The sequence below is a fragment of the Chanos chanos genome, chromosome 4, assembly GCF_902362185.1.
Source record: "Chanos chanos chromosome 4, fChaCha1.1, whole genome shotgun sequence".
Taxonomy (NCBI): Eukaryota; Metazoa; Chordata; class Actinopteri; order Gonorynchiformes; family Chanidae; genus Chanos; species Chanos chanos.
Window position 1 is genome coordinate 41,732,846 of NC_044498.1, and position 10,837 is coordinate 41,743,682.

The following is a 10,837-nucleotide window of genomic DNA, read 5'->3' on the forward strand; positions in this document are numbered from 1 at the left end:
TGGCGATTTAAGAATCGGTCTGGGAGAAGGTATGAAACCCAGGGATTAAATCAGTAGATTCCTCTGATACAGAACAAAAAGGGATCAAGAATGAAACCATTCTTGAGTAACAGCAGTCTGTTTTCAAATAACCGAAACTCAAATTCAGGAGCCTTTTGTAACAATGTATTACGGTGAAATGAAAGACGCATAGGCACAATTTTGAACGAAGAATATTTCAGGTAATTCAGGTTAATTAAACAGTGTATTCGTTGTAAGGCTGTTCTGAAAACCAATTATTTGCACGTGACTCTGTATAGACGCCGCCGGTGAAGATGCAGCAACACCGGAAATTCTCATCTGCTTTGGCGGAAATGCTTGTATTCTCATGTTTCCGCGCACCTCAATGAGTTTGTTGGAGTGAGAAAATTTCAGCTAGGGATATTAGATTGGGGCTGACAGACTGTAAGTTTTGCACACTTTGGGTTATTCTCATTTCTGAAAATCTTGGCTTACACTTGAAACGCGTTTCCGGACAACATACACTCGAGTTCTTTGCATTCGGTTTGCTAATGCATGTAGAACGTACTTTAGCTCTGTCAGTAAACCAAACTGCTAGCACAGTTGTGTGGCAGGTTAGCTTAGCTAACGTTAGCAAACCCGAGTGACGTTAGCCAATTTAGCTAGCACTAAATCATAAATTAGCTCGTTAAATTGTAACTTTGTTGCTAGCATTTTCTACATAGCAGCCGCAGAACTTGTATGACGCCGAAATTGTGTTCATGAGAATTGGGAAAATTAGGAAACGTCACGCATTTTGTCGCAGAAATTAGAGTAGCTTGTTCATCTAACCTAGGTTACGTTACATCGCTAGCTGATATAGCATGTGTGCTAATTAATCTGATCCTGTATATGCAACCTTTATTTCAGGTGAATTGATAAAGTTAGTTAATTGGCCATTTGTCCAGATAGTCTCCTGATATCACGTTTTTCGCGCCTGTGTCAGCAGTGGTTTTAACTGTGTACAAACAAGAAGCCACTCGGAGTTAACACGGTGTAAATCAGCATCAGTAACTTGTACAATGTTATAGATTGTTTTTTGTTATTCATGCTGCGATGCCACAATATCTGATACTTTTTTTCCTAAGATTACCTGGGTTTGCGTTATGCCACCACCATCCCATCATGTTTGGATAAATAGATTAAATGTCATTTTAGCAGTGCTCTAGTCAACTTGTTATTGTTCACCAGCAGTGTATACACAGTGTTATACGTATGTCAAATGAAATGGTTTCTTTATGCAGGTCATCGTAACTGAGAACTGTCATCCAAACCTGGAAAGCTGCTCGTTGCAGACATAGCCGTTGAGCTTATTCAACTGCTTTTAGCTTCATAACGCGTAGGCATGGAGCAGAATAACAGTTTGCCTCCTTTTCAAGGCTTAGCATCTCCACAGGTGAGTATCAGACTCAACCATGCATTGAGTTTTTACCAGAAAGAGCATAAAACATGTCGTATAGGAATTTGTCAGTCTGTTCACATATGTTGACGTGTCTGGTGGCCTCAAGTGCTGGTCAGTCCATGCGTTGTACATCATGGTTCTCAGATTTGTCCATGGGGATCTTCTCCTATTGGTAAATAATATATTGTATTTAAGTGGCACTTAGATATTGGCAAGCTGCTGCCTTAGAGAGAGTCGGGCAGCACATGGATTCTAGCTTTTTAACAACTGAAATAAATGTTGTTCTCTATTATTTGTTACAAAATTATCTATTACACATGTTAGATCAGTAGAGATTCAAAATATTACATGACAGAGTCATTATGTTTTATAGTTCTTCTAATATGGATCACTCAATACAAACAGGCAGAGGTCTAGTGGTTTTTCATGCTGAAGTAGCCACTTAGGGCCATTACTAGACTCTGTGAGTTGTACTGAGTTCAGTACATAAATAGCTGATAATACTGGGCTGTGAACCATTGTCCTAAAAGTTGGCCTAGGAAAAACTGATGCTTTGGAAGAGCATCAATTTCTCTCTCTCTCTCTCTCTCTCTCTCTCTCTCTCTCTCTCTCTCTCTCTCTCCATAGGGGGCAATGACACCAAGCCTCCCCATGTTCAGCCCTATGATGCCATATGGCACAGGGCTGACACCCCAGCCTGTACAGAATACTCACAGCCTGTCTCCACTGGAAGAGCACCAGAGACAGCAACAACAACAGCAACAGCAGCAGCAGGCTTCCCAGCAGCAGGCTGGTCTAGCGGGCAGTTCAGGCCAAACACCTCAGCTCTACCACTCACAAGTTGTCAGCACCACCACAGCATTGCCGGGCAACACACCCCTTTACACTACCACACCCCTTACCCCCATGACCCCCATCACTCCCGCTACGCCTGCCTCCGAAAGCTCTGGCATTGTGCCCCAGCTCCAGTGAGTGGCGTTACCTCTAACACTTACTGCACACATAGCACAGTACAGCCATCATATGGAGTAGTCCAATTTAGTGATGAAGTAAATCTAACGGTCTCGATCCAAAAGATGTAGCAATGTATAATCCTATTTTTAATTTCTGAGAAGCGATGCAATTATTTGGGAGTTAGCTGTGGAACAGTTATGGCTGTATTTTTACATCTGGTCATGTAATGAGGTTACTTTTTGACCACAAGTTTTTATTTTATCTTCAAAGGTCATGAGAAATGATGTAAGGTCAGGTGTGGTCTGTCTTATAATGTAAGCAATTAAATAACCAACACAGGAATGCATGTCAGATGCTTTGAAGATATTGCTTTTTGATGTATGATGGACCATCCATGGCTCACCCAGTGAAACTGTTACATTTACTGATGCAAACTTTAAATGTATGTTTAAACACTGGAATTGCTCTCTGAGGATTAATTTTTTGGAAATTCATATCAACATGTCTGATCTCTTATCTTGCTTCCCGTGAAGGAATATTGTATCAACAGTGAATCTGGGCTGCAAACTTGACTTGAAGACAATAGCTCTGCGTGCTAGAAATGCTGAATACAATCCAAAGGTAACACTTTAACCTTTTGCTTCTTTAATGAATTAACTGTGTAGCTGAGTGCAAATGTGGTTTTTGATGTTTTAGTAGATGTGTCTCTATCAGTGGGTAGAAGTTCTCGTTAAAGTATGGCCATAAATACGGGAACCATAGGGCATTCTTTCAATGTCCATTTTCATGGTGAACATGCCAAGACCCACTGAGAGGGAGACTGACTATAGGGAATGAGAAGCTGTTGTCTGTCTTTTTTTTTTGATTGTTCGTTTTTATTTATTAATTTTTGTCCTCCTCTCCACTCATGGTCAGCCTGTTAAATTTGTGGTAGCCCTGATGGTCATGAGAGCCTCTTTTTCTTTTCCTTTCAGCGTTTTGCTGCTGTCATCATGAGAATACGAGAGCCGAGAACAACTGCCCTGATCTTCAGTTCAGGCAAAATGGTGTGCACAGGGGCCAAAAGGTAAAAAAAAAAAAACGAAAAAACTCTATAACTTTATTATCTGAACATTTACCAAGACATCCCTCTCCCCATGTTAGAAAGGAAAAAGCAAGACAAGTTGAACCGTTGTTTTGCCGTCCTTTCTCTCCCAACAGTGAGGAACAGTCGCGCTTGGCTGCCAGAAAATATGCCAGAGTGGTGCAGAAGTTGGGATTCCCTGCCAAATTCCTGGATTTCAAAATTCAGAACATGGTGGGGAGCTGTGATGTGAAGTTCCCAATTCGGTTGGAGGGCCTTGTTCTTACACACCAACAGTTCAGCAGGTGTGTCTCGTCTCATTTTCAGAAAACCGTTTTTTGTTTGTTTGTTTTCATTTCCTATTTTTTGAGAATCTGTTGCTTTTGTTACATGACTGACGGCTGTATGATTCATCATAGTGTTTTTAAGTGTGTGCGGTAGGTTCTTTTATGTTAGAGTGTCATAGTATATCAGAGGTGTTCAGGTGTATTTGTACCAAACATTTCAGTATGTCTGGTATGAATTTAGTTTGGTCAGTATTGGTTCATATAAGAATGTACCATAGTCGTGTAGAATTTAGCTTTAAATCTGAGTTGACACTTTCTTAGACACTTTTAGGTTGAAAAATCAAATGGTTCACCCTTCTTTACAGTTGAAAATCAACTTTTTTTTAGTTAAAACTCTGAGTTTAAGTGTATTAGATATAATGGGTTCAGCAGAGTAATAATCAAAACACTTTGCATGTTTATTTTTTCTGCCATACAGATAGCAAAAAAATTCAGTGTACAAAAGGTTGGTATGAGAACTAAACAGTAGGCTGTCTTTGATTGCCGGATTGCCTCATTACTTTACAGCATTATTGCTAATTAGCCAGAATAAGTCAGTTTTGGTGGTGACGTTGAAGGTCCATTGAAAGTACACACATCCCATTTGTTGTAGTGGACAAGCAAGTGAGAGCTTCTACCTTACTGAGAAATTTTACCAACTGGAGTGAAACTTAAGGAATTTTGGCACTAACCAGCAAGGTTAGGGCCAAACATGTCTGCAAGCCCAGTGAAGGCCTTACTGGCGCAGTGTTGTATGTTTTGTTTTGTTTTTGTTTTTTAAGTTAAAATACGCTACATAATGTTTATTGAATAATTTGATAAAAGATCAAGGACATAAGAGACAGTTAACATTTTCAGATACCGCTAGTTTAAAAGACCTTTGATGATACGTCCTGTTACTATACAAACTGTGAAACTTTGTGTTTGTTAGGATTAAAGTGTCATGGTGCCAAAACATATAAATCACAAATGGAACCGTCTAGAATTTTTGAAATATAAAATGTTGGAAATCTGCCTGAGAGTGTGCTGTAAATTTGTAGATGTTTATGTATGTCTAGTTAAAATTAGTGAAGTTCTTGTGAAGTAAGTTGGGGTTAGCTTTCAAAGTCAGTGGACAGCTTCATTACCATATGTTTTTGGAGACCTAACACAACACGGAGTGGCATAAACATAGCTGCATTTCCGCAGTCAGCTGCTTGTATATATTTAATACTTTGCAGGGATTCGCTTTGAAATAGCTGATGCAGCCAGTTATCAAACTTGACTTCAAATGACTGTCATCTCAGAAAAAATGCAAATCATGAGGTCATATTGCTTTGGCCCTTTGTAAATGACTTGGCTTTTTTTTTTGCAGTATGTGTTTCTTCCGCAACTGAGCGAGGTTGTAGGTGTGGACATGTATATGATCTATGATGTATCAGGACTAAAGGCTTTCTGTAATCTGCTTATCCAACAGTTATGAACCTGAGCTGTTCCCTGGATTAATCTACAGAATGATCAAGCCCAGAATTGTGCTCTTAATATTTGTGTCTGGAAAAGTTGTACTCACAGGTAAGAACCTATTGTACCATGTTTTACCTTTTACACTTAGTGACCTGTTATTTCAAAAAGGTTAAAAGCTCATATTTTTCAATGGGTTTCTGTTCTCTTTTGGTTTTCCTTCAGGTGCAAAGGTTCGAGGAGAAATCTATGAAGCATTTGAAAACATTTACCCAATTTTAAAAGGATTCAGGAAGACGACATAATTCCTTCGCAGGCCATATTTTCTTGTTGCTATTTCCTGAGTCATGCTGGAGATCTCTCCGTATTGTGGCTTAGGTTTTGTCGTTCATTTGCGCATTGGAACCTCTGGGTAGAACTGAACTGATGCAGGACCCATTTGTGAATCAAGTCCAGAAGACATCCACATTATTTTAGTATGTTTTATTTCCTTTTTACATGGATTATTGTTTTCCATCTTGCTTGCCTCACACATTAGTTTTACGTGTTGTTTATTGTACATTTTTACGTAAGGGTTCTTAAACGATTATTAAAATCCCGAAATATCATCCCTACCAGGGACACCTGTATGAGACATTCCTGTTCTGAGCAGATTTGACTGATGTCTGAGTTCTTTCAATTGCCAGTCTTTTCATGTCGTGGACAAACTGAATAACAAATGCATAGTAACTCTAATGAGAACCTAAGATGGTACCTTTGGGGCAGGCCTTTCATGTCTGTGTGTAAAGACTTTGGTGCAGTTTGTAAATGTTTTAGTTGCTTTTGAACTAAGACAAGGCTGGGACGAATCAGAAGTTTATTCCAGTCATCCAGTCAGTGTTCTGTTCCTTTACTTTTCTGATTTTTGAAGAAATACTGTCCTAGGTCTGATGCTCAGCACCTTTTTAAAAGCACTCTTTATTGATCTTAATCCCTCCCACAGTGTTTTCAATTTTTTTCTTTTTTTTTTTGCCATATTGGAAACAAATAAATATTTCTTTACCGGTTTTATTTGTTTTCGGTTATTTAAGCGATCGTTCTGACTGCCTTTTAGTGCAAAATATGAACGTGACTTTAAACTTGTGAAGAAACTGCTCTGGTCTCTCAGAACCTTTTGTCAGGCATAGGTCTGAACAACTGTGGACTTAACATAGCTTCTTTTTGTCAGCCATAATTATCTTCACACGACTGTAAATGTAACCGTTGTAATGAAAAAGAAAAACAGCATAATGAAGAGACTGATCTGACAAGTGGGGAACAACACAGTTTGTATGTTTCTAAGGAGACATCTTAAAGATCCCACGTTCATCAACCAAAAATGTGCTTAATCCCCTCGAAGTGATCAACAACAACAGAATTTTGGAAAAGTCATAAATGTTACCAAAAAACATCTATGCTTAAAAACAAAATTTGTCTCTGATTTGATAACGGGGAATTTCTGGTTTTGCGTTAGCACACGTGACATTTTAATCTGATCGTGGTTGACACTTATGACGCTTAGTAACATCTGGATGGTCGTGCACTGTGATCACGATACAGACACACTGAACTGGCTAAAGCCATTTTCAGCACTGCCTTTCTCCAGCAAAGCTATAAAAAGCCAAAATCATGCCCAAACCTAGCAAATGTAGCGTCTTTTACAAATATTCAGTATTACAAATGTTCAATGCATTATGTATTGCAAAAAGCTTCAGTAACAAGTTTTATACACTTGACCACATGCTCCTTGCGTCCTTTATTGCCCTCTATTGTCCAAAGTCCTGCACTGCTAGGAACAAGCCAAATGCTGGACATTAGTGAAGGGCTGGAAGGATGGCCACAACAGTGGCTTAAACTTTCCCCACAAGGGAGGCATGTAATCCCTTAAATAGCACCACCTCATGTTCGGGACTGTCATTTCCAAAAACAATTCTGTGAAAAAAAAGAAATGGCTAAAAGTCACATTATTCACAAATGGAGCGAGTGTTTTTGCAACACATTGCATGTTTGCAGATTGTGTTTAGGATAAGTAAACCATGCTGTATTTGTTTGTAAAGCTGGATACACTTGCAACAGCTGTATTCAGCTAGATGTTTTCTATATTGAAAAAAATGCATTGAGTTCTGCTTTATGAAAATGGCATTTGCGTTTGTTGGTAAAATAATAAAAAAGGCGCAGAGATGGATTTTGGTTGTAGTCTTCTTTTACTGATGGTACAGCCGAAGAAGGAGAGAAGGGGAGAGGAGACGCTTTTCCACACAAGGTTACTGAGTCCAACGTGTTATTGTGACTAAAGCTACGATATACACAGGCACCACAAGGCCTTTAACCTTATATGTCTTAGATAACAAGCACCTTTAACCCATATCCGAGAGCAAAATGAGTGTTTTTTGGTGGACCCTCTGGTTTATCACACATATAAATGACCATCTATATACGCGTGAAGGTCAAAATTTTGTAAGTGTGTAGGTGATGTGAAAGTACAAAGACAAACAGTTATGTATGAAGATATGTGTGAGTTATGTGTGTGGGTCTTCTGACCCTAATAACACAGAATACATTCTACTTAGTCCCACAAAAAGTATGACATTTGAGAGAGACAAAGCATTCATTTATTAAAATAGATCATCGGAATGACTCCGTCAAGTCACCCTGCCTGCAATTATGCCCACTACTTCAAGCATGTGAAAAGAAATATACATATATTTTTGACAATTTGAATGAGTACTGAAACATAAACTAATACCATGTGTTAAGGAAAGGTGCTCACTCCATGACAGCCCAATCATATCCGTAGGATCTGGACTTCAGCTTTAAAGTCAAGTGCAAATGGAGCCTTGAGTACCTGCCAGATTTGTCAGTCACTAATTGTTTTCTTTACAAATGCTAACTATGTTGTCCTTTTTTAAGTATTCAATTTTAAACAGACTGCTCCACTGCAAAGTCTTGTTTCCAAATGAATTCTGGGGAGTATCTGTTGCCTTGGTCACAGCTGTCAGCACATGTGTAGATGGCCAGTGTTCCCCAGTCAATGCTGGCGTCCAGGGTGTCTACCTTGAGGTGATTCAGTAACTGGGGCATGATCTGAAAAGCAGTTATTGCCAGGTTGAGACATGAAGATATAACAAAACTCTTAGCTGGACTTTTTTTGGTCAGATTTTTACTTGCCTGACATTCAAAGATCCGTTTGGCACCACATGAGCATTTGGGAATTTCCTCTTCACTGGCCATATGTTCAGATGACACCCAAAGTGGAGAGCTACCTCTGCAATACCGCAACACCTGAAAAATGTGGGAAAATCCGTTAAAATTCCAACAGAAATGTATCTAATTCACACTTGAATTTGTATGAAGTGCATTCGTAAAACACTACGGTTTTTGGGAGCGATTTGACAGAGGTAATTTTACTCTCTTTCATGTACTGACCTGATGAGGGTCTGCAGCAATCCGTTCCTTAAACTTCTGAAACATTTTACTGTCCTTAGATTCATGCAGAGCCATACCTTCAAGTTCACTTTCCTCCAAACCTGTGGAAAACGACGGGCACTTTGATCTCTATTTCTAATTATTTTCCTATTTTCCTTGACACTCTGAATTCAACAGTTCGAGTCAAGATAGAGATTTGGTGTTACTAGGCTACTAGCAGGTCTTCTTGACAAAACCAAAATGCAAAATTCATGCATGTATGTCTGACTTAATCATTCACTGGCACCTGTAGAGTTTTCCAATAGTTTTTCTCCCCACCCACCCCACATCTCCGAGCGAAAAAAAAAAAATCAGGGCATGCAAGCATCGGTATAAACCCTAATGTGTCCCCTTAAGAGCCCCCGCCCAAATACAAATGGAGCTGCAGCCCTCACTTTGCTTGCAACTCACTGTTTGTGAAAAAGTTCAATTAGATCCCTACCGTCATTTGAGCACTGAATACTCTCTTGCTCCAGTTTGACAGCTTCAGGTGAGTCTTTGTCCTTTGTTGGAAGTTCCTCGGGTTCTGTGACCAGTTCCAACTCAGGAAACAGAAAAGTATTTGATATATCCGCGCCTGGAGGAACTGTCAGTTAAATTAAGGATCACTTTTTAAATTAGTTATTGAGTTAATCATTCTGTTTTTGTTTGTACTTGTCAAATAAATGATTGTGCATGTATCATGTGTACTCCTAAAGTACATGGACTAATATCATCATCCTTTTAGAACACCTTCATACAAACTGAACTTACCTTTACAACATTCAGCCTTGTGTCTCTGCTTCCAGTCTATGGTCTGGTGTTCTTTACTGCAGTAGGTAACGGTGTGACACCGAGAGCATGCTTTTTGCCCTGGGCAGCCGCATAACCGGCACAGTTTTACTCCAGAACTGAGTGTGTGCTGCTCACCCTCAATCTCAACGGGCTTCTCGTCAGGTGGAGGGTCATATGGATAAAAGTCATTTCTTCTTGGTAGCTGACTTCTGTACACTGGAAGTGAGGGGAAACCGTACAATAACTGATACCGCACACTAGTCTCAATATCTTCAGAACGTGTGATTATAAGTAAGAACATACGATGCACCTAAAGTTGGTAAGAGGTTCGAATGTTGCGATGAGTAACTGAGAACAGAGCATCAGTTAACACTGTTACGAACAAAATCAACACGTTACCTTTAAAACAGAGATTGTCGTTTCGTGTGTAACAGGATGGTGTCCTGCAGCAGAACACAAATAGCGTCCTGTGAAAACCTCGTTCGTATCCAGCAATCGGAGCATAAACCTGCAAAAGAAAAACTTGTGGAAGGTTGCATTTCTCGCAAGTTAATTCCGGGAGAGCGGGCAGATCCACTTGACTCAGCCACGCTGGTTTACCCCCTACTTTGCTTGGAAACTGGGAAGCCAAAAGTTGCCATGGCTCAGCTTCCTCTAAAAATCCTAAAACAACACCGGTTTCCCTGTCAGAGGTACTCTCCGTACTCTCTGCCATCATGTCTCTTCAGTAGTCAGCGTGCGTTCCAGATTACATTGGTTGAATTTACCGGCGGGAAACATACTCTAAAGTTAATCGTTCCGCTTCCTACCTACAACTGTGGGGTAAAAAAACTGTTGTTCTCCGTATTCTAATGTAACGATTAGAATAGTATCTCTTTTGCTGCTTTTTTTAATTATTATTATTAATTTTTCAAGTGGAAAAGTTGTGCTTGTGTGCTTGTGGATTTTTGCTGTGTAATGCAAAAAGGATCATGCCTTAGCTGATTTGTGCTTATCATAAAAATACAAATCATGACAATTAAGAATAATTTACATTAAATTACTATGCAGGTACGCTAGTCAAATGATTCAACATGCACCTGTCCTGTGGCTCAATTCACCACACAGCTATATATATATGTATGTATGTGTGTGTGTGTGTCTGGGTGTGTGTGTGTATATATGTATATATATATACAGACAGCAAATTGGAGTACATATGTCTGAGTTCATACAGAAGCTTTACAATGTATCAGTACATCCCTAACATATTCTAAACTTTGCTTTATGGACATTAAAAATTCACTTCACACAATGCAACACATAATTTGAAAAGTGGTTTAATTTTTTGCTCAAGCATATGCCTCTTCAGCTCCT

The 10,837-nt window shown here is 39.4% G+C and overlaps 2 protein-coding genes across 2 annotated transcripts; one reads left to right on the forward strand and one right to left on the reverse strand.

Annotated features, from left to right (window-relative positions):
• Positions 1-370: 370 nt before the first annotated feature.
• tbp (TATA box binding protein) lies at positions 371-6,165 on the forward strand. The gene is made up of 8 exons (XM_030771315.1): positions 371-444; positions 1,284-1,435; positions 2,069-2,409; positions 2,929-3,016; positions 3,370-3,461; positions 3,596-3,763; positions 5,241-5,335; positions 5,450-6,165. Exons 2-8 carry the CDS (start codon positions 1,385-1,387, stop codon positions 5,527-5,529), a joined length of 915 nt encoding a protein of 304 aa, XP_030627175.1. The 5' UTR covers positions 371-444; positions 1,284-1,384; the 3' UTR covers positions 5,530-6,165.
• A 1,932-nt stretch (positions 6,166-8,097) lies between these two features.
• Positions 8,098-10,204, reverse strand: pdcd2 (programmed cell death 2). Its single transcript, XM_030772507.1, has 6 exons — positions 9,881-10,204; positions 9,461-9,697; positions 9,150-9,293; positions 8,669-8,769; positions 8,411-8,524; positions 8,098-8,326 (listed from the first exon to the last, which is right to left on the reverse strand). The coding sequence occupies exons 1-6, from the start codon at positions 10,197-10,199 to the stop codon at positions 8,162-8,164; spliced, it is 1,080 nt and encodes a 359-aa protein (XP_030628367.1). The 5' UTR covers positions 10,200-10,204; the 3' UTR covers positions 8,098-8,161.
• Between the last annotated feature and the right edge of the window lie 633 nt (positions 10,205-10,837).

Coding starts and splice junctions, on each gene's coding strand:
- pdcd2 (XM_030772507.1), bottom strand. CDS start 10,199: ATGATGGCAGAGAGTACGGAGAGTACCTCTGACAGGGAAACCGGTGTT. Junction 9,294..9,460: donor CAAGGCTGAATGTTGTAAAG/GTAAGTTCAGTT, acceptor TTTAACTGACAG/TTCCTCCAGGCGCGGATATA. Junction 8,770..9,149: donor TATTCAGTGCTCAAATGACG/GTAGGGATCTAA, acceptor CGTTTTCCACAG/GTTTGGAGGAAAGTGAACTT.
- tbp (XM_030771315.1), top strand. CDS start 1,385: ATGGAGCAGAATAACAGTTTGCCTCCTTTTCAAGGCTTAGCATCTCCA. Junction 3,462..3,595: donor GTGTGCACAGGGGCCAAAAG/GTAAAAAAAAAA, acceptor CTCTCCCAACAG/TGAGGAACAGTCGCGCTTGG. Junction 5,336..5,449: donor TGGAAAAGTTGTACTCACAG/GTAAGAACCTAT, acceptor GTTTTCCTTCAG/GTGCAAAGGTTCGAGGAGAA.